The 23,986-nt window shown below is 50.0% G+C and overlaps 1 protein-coding gene across 1 annotated transcript in view; it reads right to left on the bottom strand.

The window, feature by feature from the left end:
* Gpd1l (glycerol-3-phosphate dehydrogenase 1 like) overlaps nucleotides 1–23,986 on the bottom strand; it is a 32,024-nt gene that overhangs the window by 2,715 nt on the left and 5,323 nt on the right. The window contains exons 2-7 of the mRNA XM_051201992.1: nucleotides 17,004–17,181; nucleotides 13,978–14,118; nucleotides 12,344–12,482; nucleotides 9,047–9,159; nucleotides 2,904–3,137; nucleotides 1,804–1,910 (exon numbers count right to left, since the gene is read on the bottom strand). Coding sequence (XP_051057949.1) covers nucleotides 1,804–1,910; nucleotides 2,904–3,137; nucleotides 9,047–9,159; nucleotides 12,344–12,482; nucleotides 13,978–14,118; nucleotides 17,004–17,181 — 912 coding nt within the window. The remainder of the gene's footprint in view (nucleotides 1–1,803; nucleotides 1,911–2,903; nucleotides 3,138–9,046; nucleotides 9,160–12,343; nucleotides 12,483–13,977; nucleotides 14,119–17,003; nucleotides 17,182–23,986) is intronic.

Consider the following 23,986-nt stretch of genomic DNA (forward strand, 5'->3'; position numbering starts at 1 on the left):
TTAGATTGCACACCTTGCCTCTTTGGAGTGGGTTCGTGTGCATGCATGCATGCATGCATGCATGCCTGTGCGTGTGTGTGTTATATGAGTGCATGGGCACATGCTCATGATATAACAGACCCCCTCCCCCCAGGTACAATTCTATGTGTTGCCTAGAAACCAACACACAGGCAGCATTCCCTGCCAACAGGAGAACAAAGGCCTAATCTATCACGGCCCACGGTTCCGGGAAAGCCCCTAGATGTGCTAACCTTGCTTTTTGGCTCCTGTAGTTGTGATTCTGGCTAACCAAGGTGTGTCAACCCAGGACACCGTTTTTTGTGCTTAAAAACTCACCCCCGAGAAAGGCCCAGTGTCTCCCTGGGATCCTTAATACCCAACACAGTCACCAGCTGGCTAATAAAGACTCCTATTAGCCTAAACTGGCGTCTGAGCAGTATCTTGTGGACACCACACAACATGTACCTGCAGGTAGGTACTTACATAAGTGTGTGTGTGTGTGAGTGTGTGCGCGCAATGTGCATGCATGCATGCACAGAGGTCAGAAGATAACTTTGGCGGTTGGCTTCAGAAACTTTGGTTTGTTTGTTTAAGACAGGTCTCATTATGCAGTCTCATTATGTAGAGCAGGCTGGCCTCAAACTCAAGAGATCTTCTTGCCTCTGCCTTCCTGAATGCTGGCTGGCATTAAAGGTGTGAGCCACCATGCCTGGTCCGTGTTTTGTATGAAATATGATCTTGTGCCATTTCCTGAGTGAAGGGCATATATATAGTAGAGTAGCATTGGCTGGCAGTCATTGTAACCATCTGCCTCCCTCCAAGCTCTGGCAGCTACATCTCCCCTCTCTAGAATTAGGGCTGGTTAATGGTACATGCCACTGTGGTCTGGTACCTGAGTGTACCCCTCCATGCTTTGAGTGATTGGTCCCTACTCTTTAGCACTTTGGGGAGGTGCTAGAACCTTGGGACATAAGACCTGAGGGGAGGAAGTGAGGTCACTAGGGGGCAGGTTCCTTGAATGGGATACTGGGAACCTTCCTGACTCTGCAGGGATGCTGTACTGCACTGCAGGGATGATTTACTGCACCTGCAGGGATGCAGGGATGCACTGCATCATCATAAGCCCAAAGCAATGGGGCTGGGGTCCGTGGGCTGAGACCTTTGAAACTATGAGCCAAAGTGACTTTTCTCTTCTCTTAGGCTAGCCTCAAACACTCCTGACCCTCCTGCCTTAGTCTGCTGAGTGCCAAGGCTAGAGGCATTCAGTACTAGGCCCAGCTCATTCCTTCCCTTTAAATTCAGTCTTACTTTGTAGTTAAGGCTGACTTTAAAGTCCCTTTGTAGCTTAAGCTAGCCTCAAACTTGTGGCAATCTTCCTGCCTCAGCCTCCCCAATGCTGAAGTTTCAGGCATGAACTCATCCTATGTCCCTTCATAAAACCAAAACACCCAGGTGTGGTGACACATACTGACTTAAAAACATTGAGACTTTTGTTTGTTTGTTGCTATTTTTTGTTGTCACTCAACTGCAGGGCTTTCAAGTGTGAACCTTATAGATGAAAATGTCATGTCACATGCAGAAATGTTGGGCACAATTAACTAAAATTTCATATTCTATACCATGCCTTATCTATAGGATTACGCTCTTCTCAATGAAGTGGAAATTGGTTTTGTGTGTGTAGTAGCTATTTCCCACCACAGATGCCCACATCACATAAAACAGACCCAGTCAGGTCCAAGCGGCTCGCTCACCCAACCTCTTCGACTGTCCAGGGAACCAGCAACCCAGACATCAGGAACTCACTTGTCGAGCAGCCCCTTCTGCTTGAGGATGCGGTACACCTCAGCGGAGGTCTGCGGTCCCTGGAGCTTCTGCCCATTGAGCATCCCCTTCTCCAGTTCTTCAATGGTCTGAGGAGCAAAGGACAAAGACACGGTCCACTTGAGCATTGTGTCTTTCCAGAGAGGTGGGGAGGAGAGCTGAGATGTCCTGCTTCTAGTCGAGGAAAGGGTAAGGACATGCCATAAGGAAAGATGGAACCATGAAATCTGCAGGTTAAGTGTGACTGGAAAATGTCACATGAAGTGAACTCACCCGGGCTCAGAAAGGCATCTACTACTTACTGCATGTTCTCTTGCCTGTGTGCAGGTGTGCGTGTGCGTGTATACTTGTGTGTCCATGCCCCTGTGCGTGCATGCATGTAGAGGCCAGAGGCTGTCATGTCAGTCCCTGTCCGCCTTCCTCCCTGAAGCTCAGCACCTTAGCTGGGCTTGCTGACCTGTAAGCCTCGGCAGCCAGCAGCCTCTGCCCTCACCCTCAGCACTGACATGACAGGGTCACGTGGCTACACCCGCTTTTTATGTGGGTACCGGTGAGCCAATGTGAGGTCCTCATGTTTGTGTGGCTGAGCCTTATCCCCAGGCTCCTAGCTTCTAGTGTTTATGTCTGTACACTGGCGTTGGGCTGGGTGTGGGCAGAGGCCAGGAGACTAGGAAGAAGCCCCGCGAAGTTGGGAGAGGGACTGTGTGGGCTCGGGCAGGGTAACTAACAGAACACGTGTGACATGAAAAAGACCGGGAGAGCTCTGGCAGTAGAGGGACACACTCAGGGATGGGGTCGGGAGAGGGAAGCTGGGAGGAGGCGGTTGGGGGGGGGCCCAACCTAAACTAAGGATTATGAAAATGCCACCACCACACTTGTTACTTTATATACTAACTTAAAAAAAAATTAAAGGAAAGAAAAGATGAGGGCATTTAAGGGTCAGAGCAGGCAGGTGAACAGGGCCAGGGCAGACAAGCAGTGCCGTCGAGGGAAGTCTCTGTGGGGACAGGCCGCACTTCACCCAGTCTGGGGGGCTCGGCTGAAGAGGGCCTCAGTATCAGGTAGAGCGGGGTTCAGGGTACCTTCCCGGTCCTGGCGAAGGCCTCTGCCACCTTCCTGTTCCTCCCTCCGTAGCAGGTGGTGATGAGGTCAGCTACCCCGCAGCTCTCCAGGAAGGTGGCCGTGGACACCTGGCCCTTACAAAAGATCTTGGCGAAAGCGATCATTTCCATGAGTCCCAGGCGGATGACGGCTGCCTTGGTGTTGTCCCCACAGCGGAGGCCATCGCAGAAGCCGGCTCCCACAGCAACAATGTTCTGCAGAGACCAGAGGAGGGGTGACATCGGAGTGCACACAGCCCTCACAGGGCCAGGGTGTGAACCGTGTGGGCACTGGGGTGGGCATCAGCTGGAGACAGCAGTCCCTGGGCACACGCTCTCTAGACAAACTAGTTTGCCTTTAATCAAAACAGTGCTAGGCTGTGGCTTGGTACCTCATGCTTTTAGTCCCAGAATTTGGGAGGCAGAGGCAGGTGGATTCCTGCAATTTTGAGGCCAGCTTGATCTATACACTGTGTTTCAGGCCAGTCAGAGCTACAAACCCTATATCAAACAAGCACCAACACCACCATCACCACCATCATCACCAATACCACCACCATCATCACCGCCACCTCTACTACCCCCCACCCGATCACCACCACCGCCACCTCCATACTCTCTTTGCAAACAAACACAAGGATCTGAGTTTGAATCTCAGAATCCATGTGTTGTTTTTACAAAAAACTCCCAAGCTGAAATCTGCCCCAATGCAAACTGCCAGGAAAACGGGCAAACTGAGCTAATGTGTGAGTCCCTGTGAGCACCGGGTTCGTGTCTGTTGGCGACTGCATGCGGGCAGCTCTCTTGGGTATGGGCTAGGACAGCGGTTCTCAACCTTCCTGAGGCTGCCATACTTTAACACAGTTCCTCATTTTATGGTGACCAACCATAGAATTTTCATTGCTACTTCATAACTAAAATTTCGCCACATTTATGAATTGTCATGTAGATGATCTTAGGCGCCCTTAAGGGTCTAGGAGATGCTTGCTGGGTTACTGAGTAAACGCACACAACTATAGTTCTAGCCATTGGTTTCCTTTAAGTGAATATTCACTTAAAGGCACGCACCCTTTGTATTGTATTGCGTCTGCTGTATGATGGACCCTCTCCCATAGGCGATAATCTGGTATAGAGGATATCAACCTAAAGCCTGTGTTTGTCAGTCACTCTATGGGAGCCTGTCCACACCACCCACTGATGGGCCGTGTGAAGAGGGAGATGCGGGCCAGGGACAGAAGGTCCTTTCTATCTAGCCCTTGCAGAAAATGCTTTCCAATCATAACAGGAAAAAGAACATGTGTGTACAGACCAGTCCCTTCTTTCTGGAGGTCCGACAGCCCATCTGACTCTTCTAGCTCTTGATGTACTTGACCTCAAAGGGCACCATCTGAACCAGCTTACCAAACAAGGGGGCCTCTGCATGTAGGTCAGGCCCTGGGCCAGGGAACTTAAAGAGCCTAGGAAAGCCAAGGTTAGACCCATGCTCAGGGCACTAAGCTGGGCTACCCTGCTTTGTTTTTTTATCAGTTTCATCCAGTACAGTCGCTTGTGGCCACTAAGCCTTTGCAAAGTGCAACTTGGAAGCAGGCCGATGATCTTGAACTCGTATCAGTGAGCTAAGGCTTAGAGTGGAATCCAAGCTCAATGATTGGCCTTTGAACCTTCCTGCTGTCTCTTGGACTGAGTGCCCATTCTAGATTCTACACGATAAACCAATCCTAGGAATTATCTGTGGCTGCATGGGGAGAGCAGGACCCTTCATGCTGCAAGAGTTCCTGTTGATGGAGGTGGAGCCACACCAAGGTATGGTCTCACACTCCTCCCCCCCCCCCCCCCACTGAGAGAATGAGGAAGCAGAACTCATCACAGAGGCCCAACCCCCAGGCATGACAAGTGCCCTGCATATCACTGACTCCAATGCTTAGGATGCTTGTCCTCTTTCTTCCCAGACTGGAGAGACTTCCTCACACCTTTGCAATTCTGTGTGGTAGGGACATGCCTCCCTGGCTTCTCAGAGGCAGAGGGAGCCAGAGGGAAGGTCTGGAGGAGGAAAACAACACGGATACCAAGGCTAACAAGTGAGAGGCCCTGTTGCAAAACACTTAAGAATAGAATAAATTTACACCTCACAGATTCTCACGTGAAGGCCCCTTTGTCATGCATAGGGAAGGGCAGATACACTGCAGCTGGCCAGGAGACACACCACGCCCTCAGGCCCAGTGAGCAGAAGACACAGCGAGGCCTCCCCAGAGTCCAGGCAAGGGCTTTCTCACAGGAAGAGCTGGCCCACTGAACCACAAAGATTTGGCCAGTGTTCTCTGTCGACTGGCTAAGCAGGATAGTATGAACAAGCCTCCAGCCCCAGTCCAGCTCTTCCGGTCGCTGCACTCAGAGAAAAGTCAGACAAGGAAGAGGCCAGAGGGCACAGTGTTGTGATGGCTCCCAGGAGTCACTGACTTCTCCCACCAGAGGCCTTGGACAGGACAGTTCTCTTCTAATAGGATGCTGGACACCTCCACAACACCCCACCCCCCAAGCTAAAACACACTCACGGAGCCAGCTAGAGAATGTTTGAACAGAATTTGAGCAGATGTCCCTTGGGAAAGCTCAGCTATGAAAGTTATCCTTAGCCCCCTTGCTCATGCAAGCTGAAGCTAGAAATACTGCAGTTTTTGGAAGAAGGGTGTGTTACATCCTTCCCCAGGCTCCAGGGTAGAGCAGCACTCAGAAGCAGCCCTCCACCTGGAGGTCACCAATGAGCCACATGGCATTCTAGAAGCAAGTATTTTTTTAATTCAAAATTTTGTTTGTTTGTGTGTGTGTGTGTGTGTGTGTGTTTGTGGTGTGCATATAGACATGCATGTGTCACTGTGTACTTGTGGAGATCAGCTTTGTGGAATCTGTTCCCTCCATCCACCTTTATGTGGGTTCCAGAGAGATCTGTCTTTAGGCTTGTACAGCCTTTACCCACTAAGTCATCTCACTGGCCTGGTCTTTTTGATAATGGAGTCAAGTGAGCAGAAAAACAAACAAGACATTTGGATGAAAGAAAATTAAAAGGCTGGCCAAAATATAATTGGTTTGTGTAACAAACGAGACCCAACCATGTGTGCCGGCCAGGCAGGTATGGCAGACTGGGGACACCCGCAAACTGACAGCAGACTGTGGTGGTTAGCATCAGTCATCACCCAGGAGGAGGGCACAGAGCAAGAGATCACACTGACGGGGGGGGGGGGTAGCTGAGGTGGAAGAACCCTCCCAATGGGGTGCTACTGTCCTCTGGGATGAGGTCCCCACTGAATAAAAAGGGGGAAAGATGATCACCAGCACCCTCCTCTCTTGGCTTCCTCATTGGCCCATCCTCCATTTTGCATCCCCAGGGCCAACCAGCACTGACTGCTGGGGGAAAAGATCCTGCAGACAGCTGTTGTAACCCTGCTTCCTCAGCCTGTCCCCCACTCGGGACAGAGGGACATTTCCAATGCAGGAACATTTCCCTGGACCTATTCTTGCTTTGGTTTTAGGAGACAGGGTTCCTCTGTGTAGCCCTGGCTGTTCTGGAATTCACTCTATAGACCAGGCTGGCCTCAAACCCAGAGATCTGCCTGCCGGGATTAAAGACCTATTCTCTTTTAAATTTTTTAAAGTTGATTTATTTATTATGTATATAGTGGTCTGCCTACATGAATGCCTGCATGCCAGAAGAAGTAACCAGATCTCATTGTAGATGGTTGTGAGCCACTATGTGACTTCTGGGACTTGAACTTAGGACCCCTGGAAGAGCAAGCAGTCAGTGCTCTTGACCTCTGAGCCATCTCTCCAGCCCCTAAAGACCTATTCTTAACTAAGGTGATGGGAAACCATTGCTCTGGCCGGCACTTTGACCTGAGACCCCACAGGCCAGACTGGACGGAATGGAGTCACTATCACCAAGTGCCACATCATCAGACGGACCCACCAGGAGGTCACCGGTCCCGGAGCTTTTCCTGGAAGCAGGAGTCTATGCTGACAGAAAGTGCTGGGCACAGACGCGCAGTCAACACAGGGACAGAGTAAGGGACAGAGTAAGGGACAGAGTGGGTCCCACGGCAGTCTGGGCTACATAAAAAGTTGAAAGCCACTCTGGACATTTTAGTTAGATGCTGTTTCAAAATAAAACCTAGAACAGCTGGGGGTGTGCCTCAGAGGCGAAGTGCCTGCCTGGAACTTGGGGAAGGCCCCTGCTCAACCAAAAACAGAGGGCTAGGGGTGTGGCTCAGCTGGCAGTGTTTGCCTGGCCGGCACGAAGCCCGGGTTTGGTCATTACCACCACCTGAGCTAGGTGTGTGCACGAATCTGCAATCTCGGTGCTTAGAAGATGGAGGCAGGAGGATCATAAATTCAAGGTCATCCTCAGCTACACAGAGTTGGAACGCAATCTCAAAAAACAAAGGACCCAGGAAAACACTGCATCAGTTTTGAAGTAACTAAATAACCTTCCGCTTTTGATCGGTTTCTCCATTACTCCGTTTCCAAGTGTTGTCGCTTTACAGATTCCTCAGACCTGCCCTGTTGACAGGACATAGTTCTCTCTGGCAGATGCAAGCGGCCTTCTGCACGCTTCCGGCTAAAGGCCGATTGACCAAGAAAATAAATTTGTTGTGATTTTTTTTTTTTTTTTTTTTTTTTGGTCTCCTGACAATCCTTGGTCACTGGTCAATAGAAACTGTTTCTTTTCACTCTAGCGAACAAAGATAAACTATTCTTTGGGAAAAAACAAAACAAATAATAATAATAATAAAAAAACCCCTGTCAGCAGGAGATGACTCTTCCTCAGGAAAGGGGATGAGTGGGGTGGAGTGAGAGCTAACCAGTTCCACTCAAGATAACGTCTGGGTGAGGAAGGAGAACAGAGAGACCCTAGAGAAGCCAAACGTAAGTGCCTGCCACGCAATCACCTCAGAGAGCAAGACACTGGAGCCGGAGAGCGAGCCCAAGGTTTAGAGCACTGGCTGCTTTGGCAGAGGACCCAGGGCCCATTCCCAGCACCCACACAGCAGCCTGCAACCTTCTTCCTATACTGTAGCTCCAGTGCATCCAGTGCCCTCTTCTGGTCTCTGTATGCATGTGGTACACAGACAAATGGACAGACATACATGTATGCATGTAAGTAAAAATGAATATAATGGGGGCTGGAGATGGCTCAGTGGTTAAGAGCACGGGCTGTCTTTCCAAAGGACCAGAGTTTGATTCCCATCACCCATGTCAGGTGCCGCACAACTGCCTGGAACTCCAGTTCCTGAGGATCTAATGCCTTCTTCTGGCTTCTTCTGGGCATCAGAGTAACACGTGTCCATGCTCAGACTGACACACACACACACACACACACACACACAAATAAGAATAGACTCTTAAATAACAGTTTTTCAGAAAACAAACAATTGGGGGCTAAAGAGACGATGACTCAGCGCTTCAGAGCAGCTGCTCTCACACAGGGTTAGTTCCCGGCACCCCGTGACAACTCACAACCATCTGTAACGCCAGTTCTAGGAGACCCAGTGCCCACTTCTGACCTCTGTGGCACCAGTATGCATGCAGTACTTGTATATACATGCAAGCAAACATGCACACAAATAAAAGTAATCTAAAAACAATTTTTAAAAAAAATCACGGTTCACTGACATTTATAAATAAAGGTAACAAGACAGAGCCTGCCATCTAGGAAAGGGGAAAATTAGGAAGCTAAGACAAAACGTGCTATTTTTCACAGGAGCAGGGTCACGGCTGGGGAGATGGCTCAATGGCTAAAGCATTTGTCATGCAAGCCTGACAACCCGACTCAACCCCCAGCACCCCAGCAACTGGACACAGCAGGACACATCTGTAACCCCAGCCTGAAAGGGGAACCCCAGAAGGCTGTGGGCCCTGCCGTACCCAAAGGGAATGGCAGAGAGAGCCTTGTCTCAAATTAGGTGGAGTTAAGGATGCACACTGGAGATGTCCCGACTTTCTGCATGCACACCCGTGCACATGCACACACAGATGAACCAACCAACCAGCACACAGAGCCCACTCTCGGCCTCAGACCACCAGCACTGGCTAGCCTGACACCTCCTCCCTGGCTGGGATGCCAAGGCTGACTTTACCTTTAGAGCACCACAGAGCTCCACGGTGTCGGCATCGTCTACCACGGTGATTCGGAAGTTGGGCGTCTGCAGCAGCTCTTTGAAGAGAAGGCCATTCTGCATCACTTTGCTGCCTGTTAGAGGGTGAGGGGAGCGGGAGGTTAGCGATGTGTCCTGTGTCCGCTTTTACACCTAGCAGAGGTTAAAGTGTAAACTTTTACTACAAAAGGAACATGGGCTCTACACACGCGCACACACACACACACACAAAACCATAGCTCTCACCTCTGAGTGAATGAGAGTTTCAAATGAATGACCATGGCCAAGACACAGATTCAGGCTGCCCCAAATGCCATGTCCCACATGTTAACAGTCTTATGAGTTCCAGAACAGAGGAAAGTCAAGAATCAAGGCACTTCTCAAATGCTCTTGTGGGAGCATTGGGGGGGGGGGGGGTTACAGCAGGGTAAAGAACGCCTTGTCACAGGCTTCAGACACTACCTGGTGACATCTTAGCTTCTGGGTTGGTCGATGCCAATGGTCTGTGAAGCTGATACACCCCCAGAGGTTACCTGGGTCACAGGATGTTAGAGCAGACACACGGGGTATCGGGATGCCTAATACATGGCTATAATGGGGGGCTAAAGACAGACTGAGATAATTGGACCTACAACACCCTAAATCTCTACAATAGCAATATTCAATCAAGTCGATCGGCCTGGCTGAATTTATAACACAGGAGCCGCTTTTCTAGGGTAAACTTCAGTTCAGATAACAGAGGCACAAAATTAATGACATCCCTTGCCTAGCACTTGGGAAGTTTAGGCAAAGAATCTGGGAGTTCAAGGCCAGCCTATGCCATATTAACACCTTGTCTCAAAAACCAAAAACAACTGTGGGTAAATGTGCTTGTTGTAAAAGGCCGGTGGTGTGAGTTCTCTCCATGTAAAGGAGGAAGGGGAGAGCCTATTCCAGTCATCCTCTGACCTCCATGGGTGTCCTTGGCACAAACACCCCACCCTGCACGGTAATAATTAATCATGGAAAAAAAAGAAAAAGAAAATTTAGTTATCCCTAATACTAGAATGAATTATTTACAATTCAGCAGCTATTCTTAGTTTACTGTGTATAAGTACATTTGACACGCATTTTAAATTTATTAAACATGATAGGTTTTCTTGAGACAGAATGGAAGATCTGTGTGTGTTTTAGAATCTGCCTTGTCAGCAAATCCACTCACTCTTCAGGGCCCTGTCAGACCAGCTGGGACCCCCCCACCCCCATCCACACATAGGGCTGAGCAACTACTTCCCATTCACAACTAGCCACTGTTGAACTGCAGCCTGTCCTTCATTCATAAATTCTGTGACTCTAGAGAATCCCAACTAATACAAATAGGAACAGAGTCATGTATGATGACTTTAATACAGAAGTTGGAAGGCAGAGACGGGTGGATGTCTGTGCGTTTTAGGCCAGCCTGGTCTACACAGTGAGACCTTGCCTCAAACAGTAAAACAAGGCAAACCATCAGAAATCGGTCCTGGCGATCCATGTGTTACATGTAACCCTAGTCTGTGACGGTGACAGAAGCCATGAGCTCCAGGTTAGCCTGGGCTATGTAGAGAAACTGCTTTAAAAAACACCAAACCACAATAGCAACAAAGGCAAAACAAACCAAAGTAAAACCTTCCCCATAGTGCCCCAAGTGAAATCTGCTCAGACTGGTGGGGTGCTGGGGGAAGGTTGGGGGGAGTGGAGGAGGCGGGGAGAGGGCTAGGCAAATCCCCTCCCTAGGGGATGAAGTCAGCTGACATTTGCTGGTGTGTGTGTGTGTGTGTGTGTGTGTGTGTGTGTGTGTGTGTAAGACTGTGAATATGAGTGTGATTGTGTAACCTGTCTGTGTAAGGAGCTTGCATGGAGGCCAGACGCGGGTAGTTGCCCTTCCCATTCCATGTTATTTTTCAGATTACATATATGTTAGTTATCTAGGGTGTGTGGCCCTTGCAGGACTTCCTTGAGTAAATATGGAATCATTTGCTTTAGAAAGCACACTGGTTTTGCAAACTCAGGAGCAGAAAGCATGTGCTCCACAAGGGGGCAGCATCGCACACTATGACAACATTGCCCTCTGGTCCTCTGAATAATGCAGACCCCCCCCACCCCCATAGAATTCACAAACTAGCAGATACTCTAGATTCAAACATGTGCTGGTCCTTAATGCCATCAATCGAGAGACTCAGAGGCTGGAGACAGAGCTCACTGGTAGAGCATGTATATACCCAGGGCCCAGCACCTCACAGAGAGCTAAAGGGGTGGCTCAGTTCAATTCCAAGTATCCATGTCAGGTGGTTTATAATTGCCCCTAAATCCAGCTCCAGGGGTATCTCACACATCTGGCTTCTAGGGCAGCTGTATTACCTGCATACTATATTTCCACATACATATAGATAAAAGTAAATCTCTAAAGGTATGGAAGCCAGAAGTCAATACTGGGTATTGACTTTCACAATGACTTTTCACCTTTAAAAAAATTTCATTTGCTTTATTTTATATGTATGTGTATGGATTTTTTTGTTTTGTTTTGTTTGTTTTTGAGACAGGGTTTCTCTGTATTGCTTTAGAAGCTGTCCTGGAACTCGCTCTGAGCCCAGGCTGGCCTCGAACTCACAGAGATCCACCTGCCTCTGCCTCCTGAGTGCTGGGGTTAAAGGCGTGTGCCACCAACACCCAGCGTGTATGGATGTTTTGCCTACATGTATGTATGTGCCTAGTGTCCATGGAGACTCAGATAGAGCATTGGATCCCCTGGGATCGAAGTTACAGGCATCACCCACCCACCCTCCCTCCACCTTTTCTTTTTCTTTGAGACAGGGTTTCTCTGTGTAGCTTTGGAGCCTGTCCTGGAACTCACTCTGTAGACCAGGCTGGCCTCAAACTCACAGAGATCTGCCTGCCTCTGCCTCCCCAGTGCTGGGACTGAAGGTGTGCGCCACCACTGCCCAGCAATTATAGGCATTTCTGGGCCTCCATGTAGATGCTGGGAACTGAACCTGGCTCTCCTATAATAGCAATAAGAGCTGAGCCATCTCAGCTTTTTTAGAATTAGGGTCTCTTGTGGATCCTGGAGCTCACTGACTGGCTAGGCCAGCAGGCCCTTGGGATCCTCCTGTGACCGTCCTGGGATCACAGACACCTGATTCTGTGCCTGCTTTTTTCATGGGCACTAGGGATCTGAACTCAGGTCCTCCTGCTTGCCGGGGAACAAGTGGAATGATTCAGGCTAGCCCCCAGCACTGCCAGGCCCCTCGGCAGCCTCACCAATGGTGGTCTCACAGAACTTCTCCGCAGCCACCTCACTGGCGATGTTGGCCCCCATCAGCACACTGATGTCAATGCCCATCTTCTCTCTGATGATGTCGGAGATGAGCTTCAGCCCTTCAGGGCCCTCATCTATGCCCTGGAAGGATGCAGAGGAGTCAGCGGGCGCTGCAAGTCAAAGAGGCAAGAGGCGCAATTCCACCGTACCTGAAATCCAGCTGAGGCAGGAGGACTGCTCTGAGTTCAAGGCCAGCGTGGGATACGGAGTGAGACTCTGTCTCAGCAACTCATCTGGGGTAAGATGGTGTGGGGGGCTCGGACGCGCTCACGGAGGAGCACTAGGAACTAGGGATGAGAACTCACGGGGTTGTCTCATCAAAGCGAGAGAGACAGGACCTGTTTCCTGTCCGGAGCTGGGAGCAGATGTGGTTAACAGCTCGGTGACCTTTGCACGATCTGTGTGATGAGACCACACCAGACCCCCCCCCGCAGGCCTTGTGATGAGTTTGTTTTCCTCAATCTACAGAGCCCGCCTTTGTGGAAAAAGTCTCACGTACTTTACAATAGGTTTTGATGTACTCACATCTTAGGCCTATTATTGTGTACATAGGATTGAGTTAAGTACTGCCAGGAAATTTATTCACCAAATTGGGCTGTGCTCAAATATGCCTAAAATAAACAACTTGGGGTCAGAGTCTCAAAGTCTGAAGCAAGACTGGCTACTGAGTCATGTTGAACCAGACGGCCTCGTCTCTTGAGAATTGACACTCTTGTGGCCACCGTGTTTGCTGAGACCCTCTACGAGGTGCATGAGGTTACTTTGCCGAATGGGCGCTCTAAGAGCACACAGGCCCAGGGGCACCTTCCAGGGTTCCTAGAGGCTCCTAAGGCGCAGGCTACTGGGATGGCAAGAGAGATCCTGATGGTCACACAGAAGGGATGGCCCCATAGCAAACGCTACCCCCAAGGTCACGTCAGACACCTCCCCAATTTAGTCCCCTCCATCACCAACAAGTGAGGAGTGGGCAGCACATGTGAAGGGGACAACTGTGCTTTGTCTCTGGCTGCACAAAGTGTGGAACCTATCACAAGCTGGCGTCACGTCCGAAGGCCCAATTGGAATGAGACAGATTCTTGTCTCTAGGGTGGGGAGATAGATCTGTGCTCGGTTTCACCTCCCGGGGGGACCCGATGCCTCTGGCCTGTGAAGGCACCTGCACTCATGTATACACACCCATACTTACACACTCACCCATACTTACACACTCACCCATACTTTACACACACACACACACACACACTTAATAAACCTTGGCTAGCTCCTTCATTGGCCCCTCCCATAGAAGGTAGGGGAGTCCTCTCCCCAGGTTCCTCCTCTTCTCCCCATCCTTCTCCCATTTTACAGAACAGCCATCCTCAATGCTGTCAACACCTCACTCAATTTTCTTTTACTAATGAATTTTTCATTGCGTATAGGCCTGCATGTATGTCACCATGTGTGTGCAATTCCCAAGAAGGCCAGAAGAGGGCATCGGGTCCCCAGACCCTCTGAAGGAGAGGAAAGAGGACATGAACTCTGGAGGAACCAGGGCCCCAGGACCTGCCCCCTCCAGTCTGCTCTTTGTGTGTATTACCTTGATGAGCGTGATGCCCAGGGCCTTCTTGGGTACCCTGCCCGTGATCTCGTCGCAGATCTTGTGAATAAACTGGTGGGGGATGACAAACACCAGCAGGTCTGCATCCTGCACAGCCTCGCTGAGATTCGGGACAGCGACCTGCAACAAAGTGGGAAGAGAGATAACTCCCGCTCAAGTGCAGCCGGCCCACACCCTCACCCCTTCAGAAGGCACATTGCCATGAAGTACTGCCATCTCCGTCCCCATCCTTCCAGGAAGGGGACCCTGGCATGGCCTTTCAATTAAGTGGTGAGTGTGTGTGCGTGTGTGTGTGTACATGCTGTGGCATGCATGTGGAGGTCAGAGAACAGGCAGCTCAGGTCTCTGCAGCTCTGTGTAAGTACTGGGGGTCAAATGCAGGTCATCAGGCAGGCAGATGCCTTTACCCACTGGGCCATCTCCCCTGCCCTATCGTTCTTATTACTGTTTTTGTCCAGACAGGGTTGCCCTTTGTTGACCAGGCTGCCCTGGAAGTCACCACGTAGCCTAGGCCCATCCTCCTCCCTCGGCCTCTCTTTAATCCTGGCTACCAAAATGTTAGCACAAGGATCAGAAGTCCAAAGTTATCTTTGTTCACATAGCAATTTGGAGGCTATCCTGGGCTACACAAGGTCAAAAGGTCAAAAACCAAACCAAACTAAAACCCCACTGATAAGTACAGACAGATGGATTTTTAATCTTAATGAGAACAGTGTTTCTTTTGTTTTTTTTTTTTTTTTTAAACTGGCAGACCTCAGCAGACAAAGATGAGCGACACAATGAAAAACAATCCCACAGCGTGCTGCAATCAGTAGCTCCCAAGTCACACCGGGGCCAGCTGAAGCAAGCGTGTGAAAGCAGAAGAGCTTTCACCCGGCTGAGCTCCAAACAAGAGTTCCCCATGAAGCCAGATCGACCACTGTTCTTGCAATGACAGGAAATGACAAGTGTCCTCTCCATTCACCCCCAGACCAGCCAGCTTTTAGTGAGCTAGAGTGAAGATGGTAGTGGACAGTCCCTGTCACAGAAGGTTCCTGAGCGGAGCCCTTGGCAGCGAGAGGTGTGCAGTATGCTAGGATCTGTGCAAGGTAGACTTGGACTCTGAAGGCAGGCACAGCCTGCCTCACTGGCAGACATACACAGCAGTTCTGGGCCAGCTAAGGGGCTCAGTTAGTACAGAGCCTTGCCATGACGTCAGAAGGCCTGGGTTTGATCCCCGGTACCACATAAACCAGGGGTGGCGGGCTGGGGAGGTGCAGGCAGGAAGATTCCGTGTGGAATCACCCTCAGCTCCATACAAATTCAGGCAACCCTGGACTACATGGGACCTAGTATGGAGGGTGCTAGAGAGATGGCTCAACAGTTTCTGCTGCTCCTACAGAGGACCAGGGTTCGATTCTCAGCACCCACATGGTGGCTCACAACCATTTCTAATTCCAGTTCCAGGGGATCCAGCGCCCTCTGCTGGCCTCCGTGGGCACCAGGCATGCATGTGGTGCACAGACATACATGCCCCAAAACACCCACACACATAAAACCTTTAAAAAATAAATAAAAAAGTTTAGTTAAAAGGAAGATTAGAGCTAGGCTTTGGTGGTGCACATCTTTAATCCCAGCACCCAGGAGGCAGAGGCAGGTGGATCTTGTGAGTTCTAGGCCAGCCTGGGCTATTGTACGGAGGAACTCACAAAAAAAAAAAAAGTCAAGCCGGCAGTCTGGTGTATGACTTCCTTTTCAACTCACAAGGAGACATGTGCTTAAAATGAGCCTTGAGGTGGTTATAGAAGCCAGAGGAGAGAGAGAGGGAGAGAGAGGGGGCGGGCCAAGAGGGGAGACGGAAGACAGGGCCATACATGTGTTGTGACCTTGAGGTTCCAGTACTGCCTGGGTACCTTCTAGAACAGAGATCACATAAGTGTCCACTCCAGAGAGCAAATGTTCATGTGGATACAACTGCAAGCCATTAACACATTAACAGAGCCCTGGAGCGGGCCTTTCCTCCTCGACTTTGTGTGTGTCTGGGGGGGGGGGTCAGCACGGGCGCCCGGCTGTCTGGGGGGGGGTCAGCACGGGCACCCGGCTGTCTTATTTGATGCCCGATGCTTCCTCCGTTCATGCAACACACAGGCTCTTGCTTCTGACCCCCCCACCCCGACAGATTCATATTCCCCAGTGGTAAACTGACTTACAATCTCAGCTACTCAGAGGGGTGAGGCAGGAGGATCTCGAGTTCGAGGTCCGCCTGGGCAACCTAGGGAGGTCACACCTTAAAATAAAAAGGGAAACCATGGCAGGTACTCGGGGTCCCTAGAGCCAGAGATACAGGCATGGAGGGAGCAAGAACAAGTAAAGAAAGGGAGGTGACAGGGAGGTGCCCGGCCCCCAGAGGGGAAGGAACCAGCCAGGCCTCCTAGATGCTCTCTCAGCCTCCTAACTCCCCCGCCCCTGAGGCCCTGGGTTCGATTCACAGCACTGCATGACCTAAAGCTGCAGTGTTAGCATTTAGGAGGTGACAGCAGGAAGACCAGAAGTTCAGTGTCATATGTTCTGACGCCAGCCTGAGCCACATGCATGCTTGTCTTGGGTGGGAGGAAGGACTAAAACTCTGAAAAACATGTTAATTAACCAATGAGACAGTTCGTGGGGAGGGCTCCAATTCAATACAGTTGTCCTTGTAAGAGGACTGACATCAGGTGCTTCACAACCTCCTGTAACTCCAGCTCCAAGGGATCCAGTGCCCTCTTCTGAACTTGAAGCACACACGGGAACAGACTTTCAATGGCAGTAACAATAGTTCCGCAGGAGAAACACAGACCCTGTCTCAAAGAACAAACCAACCAGAACCCAAGAAAAAGCAGAGCCAATCAAGCGACAAGAGAGACGCAGGGGTGGAGGGTGGGGTGGAGGGGAAGGAGGTTGCTTTGCCTCATCTAGGTCCGGGTGTCACTCAGACGATCACAGCCTGGAGAATGAACAGCATTTGCCCCCTGCACGCCATGTCTTACCACATTTTCTGGCAGCTTGTGTCCGGGGAGATATTTCACGTTTTCGTGGTCATTGTTAATGATGTCTGTCAGCTTCCTCCCATTGACGGTCTCTTCGAAGACCCACATCTTGACCGTGGAGGCGAACTTCTGCAGGTTCTTTACATTGTTCCCAATGATTTTTGCAACAGCTGATCCCCTGTGAGGAGACCACGAAAGAGCAAAACAAAGGGGAAAAAATGTAAGCTCACTTTGGAAGAGGAAAAGCAGTTGACCGAAATGCAGAAGTCTTGCGTTTTGGTCCCGAGACCTCTGGAGTCAGCTAGAGGTGAGTGGTATGTGCATGGGTACTGTGCACACAGCCCTGGGTTCGATCCCCAGCACTGCTTAAACCAGGTGTGCTGGCACAAGCCTGCCATCTCAGCACTTAGAGGGTGGCGTTAGAAAGAGCAGAATTTCAGGGTCACCCTTAGCTACAGAGAGCAGAGGGCAGCCATGGAGACAGGGGACCCTGTCTCAAAAGGCAAACACTCCTTGAATCCAGTGAGAACCAGCCTATCTTGGCGCATTGTCATAAGTGGGACAGATATTCTGGGGGAAATGTGGAAAGACACAAGATGGGGTTTGGAAACCGTAACCAGGCTCAGCCATATCTCAGATCAATTGAGGATATTAAAGTGTAGCCACTGTGAAAGTAACTGACCTGATAAACTGCAACAAGGCATCTCTGTGTGAGAACAGAGATGCCTCCACAAAAGGAAACAGGGCATGGGGTGGGTTCTTATCACTTCCCAGCCCTGATGGCCTCCAACCCGCAAGTTCCCTTCCTCTGCTTAGTGACCGAGTTCTAAAATCCTAAGTAGTCACTACAGTCCTCAAGTGGGCCAGGGCTGTGGCAGAGCTACTGGTCCTGGCTACTGTGCCTTGTGTCAGGATGTGACGGCACCCGATCTCAGCTGAGCCGGCACCCGATCTCAGCTGAGCCGAACGGCTTCCATCTGTGGAGTCTAGAACAAAAAACTCCTGCTTGGAGAACTGTCCTGGGGTGCACTCAGGTGTAAGGGCATAGTAAGGAAGGTGCGGTAGCTCCTGTAACTCCAGCAGTTAGGATGCTGTCCTAAGGTGATGAAGAACCCTCTAATCCGAAGGGTTCCCAGATTTTATGATTGTGTGTGTTCACAAATGTGAGGGCACACCTGTGTGTAAGTGTGACAGTGAGAGATGGGAAGGCGGTGGGCAGAGGCCTGACTCCGTACCTGGACCTTGCCTTGAGGAGAGGCTCCAGATGGGCCGCCCGTGGGAAGGGGCTGGGCAGCTTCGGGAAAGTCCCTGGAGCCGTGGTCAGTACAGGTGTTTACTTTCAAGCTTGAAACCCAACTCCCCACCCAAGCAAATCTTATCTTAAACCCAAGGCCTCAAAACACACACTAAATCAACTCTGCGTGCTCTGCAGTGAAATTAGTGATCCCAGCACTGGGAGGCAGAGCTAGGGGGAAATCAGGCCTTGAAGGTCATCCTCAGCCATGTAGGGAATTAGAGGCTAGCCTGGGCTACAAGAGACTTCTTTAAAAAAAAACAAACAAACAAAAAACGGGAGACAGAGGCAGGAGGGCATCTGTGAGGTCTAGGCCAGCCAGGATCTACACAGAGACTCTTCCATCTTTTTCTTCTTTCTGTTTTGTTTTGTAGTTTTCCAAGGCAGGGGTTTTCTGTGTAACCCTGGCTGCCCTGGGACTCACTCTGTAGATCAGGCAGGCCTCGAAGTCAGAGATCCACCTGCCTCTGCCAGGATTAAAGGTGTGCACCTCCCCCACCCACCCATCTGTGAGACCTTTTCTTAAAACAAAAACAATACTAAACAACAACAACAACAAAAAGCCCCAGCCAACCAAATATGTGAACCTGTGAGCAGGAAGAGGCAGGGGTTCAAGCCCTGATCTGTTTCCCACAATCCCTTTCCTGTTCAATTCTATATGCCCCGGTCTTAAGTAGAATGGCTTCCTGGTAAAACATGCATAGACCCCTAGCTGTGTGCAGGGGTGAAGGGGGGGGGGTCATGGGTCTGTGCCCTCCTGGAGCCTAGACACTGGGAAGTGGACAATGGTGATGCCCCAGTATAGCAGCTGATTTGTGAACCCTTCCCCTGGGTGGGGGTGGGGATGGGGGGTTAGAAGCAGCTGCTTGCTACCAACAGGATTCCTGTGACAAACCAAAGCAGATTCTAAACTCAACATGGGGGGGGGCAATGGGTGTATTGGGCTACTTCACAGAGCGTTAGTGAGGGGCTAATTGTGGGAACATGGGTGACCGGAACTCGCCAATCTCCACAAAGTCTCACTGCTACAAACTTCCCTGTAGCTAACGTTGGATGGAGCCTCCCACTCAGTAAACCTTCCACCCTCTACTGTTTTCTTGATACCAGGGCAAATGGGATCCCAGGAAAGGGTTCTTGGGAAACGGATCTGGGCTAGAACTCGGTCTCTTGGGGTTCACAGGGTGTGGGCTGTGGTGGGGCGGCTCAGCAGGTGAAAGTGCTTGCCACACAAACCCAGTGGCTTGAATTTGGTCTCCACAACCCACAGTGGAAGAGAAAACCAATCCTGAGAGTTGTCCTCTGACCTCCACAAGGGTGTCATGTCACACCCTTGCTCAGTGCCAGCACACACATAAACACAATAAAAATACATTTTGAAATAAGCAAAACTCTGTGCTTGGTTCCTAGCACTGAAATAAGAAAAATAAGAAGGGGCCAGAGCTGTAGTTCAATTGCTAGAAAGCTTGCCTAGAATGTACTAAGGCCGCCTGGGTTCCATCCTCAACCAGGTGTGGGGGCACACCTGTAGTCCTAGCACTTGGTAGAAGCAGAAGGATTGGAGTTCAAGGCCATTTTAAGTTAAAGGCTGGACTGATGGCCCATCTCAAAGAAAGGAGCATGAAGAGAGCCTGGGCTGCAGGGGACAGGGGAAGGCAGCTAGGCGTCAGGGTGCACCAGCCGAAGGATGGGCAGACCGGCATCTGTCTGGTGCCCACCAGGCATCATGACATTTCCAATACCTCACCAATTCTTTCCCTTTCAAGGCAGGTGCTGAAGGGTTGGTTGGGGCTTGCCCAGTTGGAGGTAAGGGCCATCTAATTGAGATTCATGATGGAAAAGTGCAGTTCAGAAGAGCCCCCACCCCAGGGTGTGAATCTGATGGGAAAGGGGCTTTGGCTTCAGTTTCTTCATGCAAAGGAGATTGATGACAGGGTAGACCAGATGGCTCAGTGTGAAAGGCATCAGTCAACAAGCCTAATGGCTGAATTCTGTCTCTAGGACCCACAAGGTAGAAGAAGAGACTCCTACAAGTTGTTCTCTGACCTCCAGTGTGGAGTGTGCCCCTCCCCACTTAAATCAGTAAATGTAATTTAAGGGCTGCAGTGGTCAAGAGCCCTGACTGCTCTCCCAGAAGACCAGGGTTTGATTCCCAGTACTCACATGGAGCCCACAACTGTCTGTGTCTCCCCTCCCCCTTAAACCACATATGTATGTTGTACACAGACATACATGTTGGCACAACACCATACACATAAAATAAAGGTACAACTTTTTTAATGCAATTTAAAATTTTGTAAAGTAAATATATAGAGGGAGTTCTATCACACTCTGGATTTACTAATGGGCTCTAAGGAGATAATCAGGTCTTCATGCTTACAGGGTTAACACCTTTACTGACTGAGCTAATCCCAGCCCCTTGCTCTCTCCTTTAACCGGGAAGGAATGGGGTCCAGGAGAATGAGCATGTAGCCACACTGTCCATGGCCTGAGTTCCCATCCCTCCCAGGCCTGTTCTGAGCTGTGTGGTTCACTGGGCAATCAAGGGTGTTGGTGAATTTTCTATTAAGCAAACATCTGGTCTTCAGTTCTAAAAACAATAGCTAAAAGAAACCAAAGCATTATGAATAATCCCATCTCACCAACCAGGCAGAGTCACCGTCAACACCCTATGTGATTCCTGGCAGTCAAAGGGCTTTTGAATTAGATCAAACGTGAAAAGCTCAAGAGTTTAAGAATAGATTAGACTTGCTGCAAGGTTTATCTAAACGGGTAAAGAAGCTTTCCAAGTTTGAAACCAAAAGAGAAAACGCGGGGGGGGGGGGGGGGGGGGGGGGGGGGGATCTGTGTGAGAACTTCACTTAAAGGAAATTAGGAAGATGAACCTGGGTCTTCTGGTGACTGCAGAGGGCAGTGCTCACAGTGGGACGGGACCTTCAGAGGCAGAGCATGGCTGGGGATGTGATTCAGTTGGTAGAGTACACCTTAGCGCGATTCCCTGGAATCCATCCCCAATCCCTCATAAACTGGTTTTCTAGGCAGCAAGTTCCCTTAACGGCTAAGCCTTCTTGTCAGGATCCCGCTCAAACCCCATTTCCAAGTTGCAACAGAGTATCGCATGGTCCAGACTTGTGTGTAACTCCATTTGTAGCTGAAGACCTGGGGGATGAGCTTAAACTTCTATTGCTCTGTCCCCACCTCCCCAGAGCTGGGATCACAGGTTTGTACTCAGGGTTTCCTGTGCATTAGACAAGTCAGTTGAGTTGTTGTGGAAACTCATTCCGCCAATAGCCTTGGGGCACCAGCCTTAGGGCGTGGCTTCTTGGCTGTGGACAGATGTGACAACTTAAAAGCAGGGGGGTCACAGCTCTCTTGCTCTCTTGGGAGCAGGCAGCTTGCTGCCTGCGCTCTTCACTCCTGGGCAGAACGACTGGATGAAACGACTGGATGAAGGCAGCTGGATCGGCAGTGTCATCTCATCAGTATCAATGATCTGTATCACTGATCTGTATCAGTGAGTGTTTGTCCCTATCCTATATCTAAATACATTACCCGTTAGCAGACTCTTATGGCCATCTTGCTAGACTGAGTGTCACCATCTATATACAGGCCCTCAGCAGACAGCTCCTGGATGGTAGAATCCAGCTCTTGTAAGAGACTTCCTATCATTGCATCCATCAGTTTAAGAAGCCCGTGAAGGGCTGGGGAGATGGCTGTTGGATGAAGAACTTGGCACACAAGTGTGAAGACTGCAGCTCAGATCTCCAGAGCCCACAAAGCCAGGAAGGTGAGGGGACCACTTGGCAAACCAGTTAATGACAGGCAGAGATGGGATCCCAGGGCAAGCTATGAAGCTACACATACCAGAATGTGTGAGCTCTGGGCATACGTAGGCATGGAGACCCCAAAATGAAGGATGACATCTAACAACAATGTCAGGCTTCCACATGCACGCACATGGGGACATGAATATACAGTTGCATACACACACACACACACACACACACACACACACACACACACGGAGGAGCAGCTGGGGGGTGGTAATGCAGAGGCAGGAGGATCTCTATGACTTCAAGGCCGGCCTGGTCTACAGAGCAAGTTACAGGACAGCCAGGGCTACACAGAGAAACCATTTCAAAAACCAAATGGAAAAAAAGGAGAGAGAGAGAGAGAGACGCCCCATGAGTTAAGAGGTTCCCTTTAATTTCAGATGAAGGCGGTTAGGTCTGTAGCTCAGGACATTTCTGTACATACAGCCCATGCAAACCGCTTCCTGCTTCTAGGGCTGGGAAAAACCAGGTAAGAGCAGCCAGATGGTGAGAAGCGGAAGCTGCTCCACAGCCTGAGACAGCATTTCTCAAGCTTGGGGGAGGCCAGAACTTGAACAGGGGAAAGAGGGGGCAGTTCCTCACCCCACTGGCATTAGCTGCAAGAAACACTTGTCTGCTAAGATGCCAGGTGTGGCGCTAATTGATGTTGGCTAGTTATAAACCAAGGGTTTAGGACAGGGCTTGGTTGGTGGACTGCATATCTAGCATGAATCCAAGAAAGCCTGGGTCCATAAAGGAATACAGTGTTGCATGTCTGTAATCTTGGCACTCAGAAAAAGAGGCTGGAGGACCAGAGCCAGTGTGGGCTATAATGAGACCCCCTAATGAAACATACATACACACACACACACACACACACACACACAACAACAACAACAAAAACAAAATAAAACAAAACCTAAGCAAAGCAGTCTGGGGCAATTGCTCAGTCTGGTCGGGTGCTTACACAAGTACCTGAGGTTTTTGTTTGGTTGGTTGGTTGGGTTTTTTTCCAAGATGGGGGTCTCTTTGTGGCTTTGGAGGCTGTCCTGTAGACCAGGCTGGCCTTGAACTCACAGAGATCCACCTGCCTCTGCCTCCCAAGTGCTGGGATTAAAGGCGTGCACCACCACCGCCCAGCAAGGACCTGAGTTTTGAATCGCTGAACTCACATAAAAAAGCTGGGTAGGGTGGTGATGTTTGTAGTCCCAGGGCTGGGGAGGTAGAGGCAGCTGGATTCCTGGGATTTGCTAGCCAGCCAGCCTGGGCCTGCTTGGTGAGCTCCAGGTTAATGACAAAGTAACAAACACAAGAAGGAAAACCAGAACCATTGAGAAGTGGGTGAAGGCGATTGATGCCAAGGCTGACTTATCTGAGTGGGATCCCCAGAGTCCACAAGGTGGAAGGAGAGATTCAAGTCCACAAGTTGTCTCTTGAAGGACACCATTCATGTGCTGTGGTGAACACACACATGCCCACACACTAAGTGTAAGTGTACAAACATCTTTATATCAACTGTATGGTCACATAAAAAAGGCCTGCACAATGGCAACACCAGCTGACATCTAAAATGGATGGACATCTCTTTACAAGGTTCCTTCCACCTGGGCAATTAATGGCTGCTGAGGGAGGACCAGTTGTCTATGTCACACACAAGAGCCGACACTAACTGGATTCAGCCAGTTGTATTTGTGTGTGTTGTGTGTGTGTAACAAATTAAAGAATGAGGTCATGAAGTCGAGAAAGGGTAAGGAGGATCGTGCAAGAGTTGCAGAGGGAAGAGGGTGGGTAGAAATGATGTAAATATAATACTCATGTGTGACAGTCTCAAGAAATATTAAAGTATAAAATTCTTAACTAAAAATGACAACGTTGAACAC

Source organism: Phodopus roborovskii, unplaced genomic scaffold (assembly GCF_943737965.1).
Source record: "Phodopus roborovskii unplaced genomic scaffold, PHOROB, whole genome shotgun sequence".
Lineage (NCBI taxonomy): Eukaryota > Metazoa > Chordata > Mammalia > Rodentia > Cricetidae > Phodopus > Phodopus roborovskii.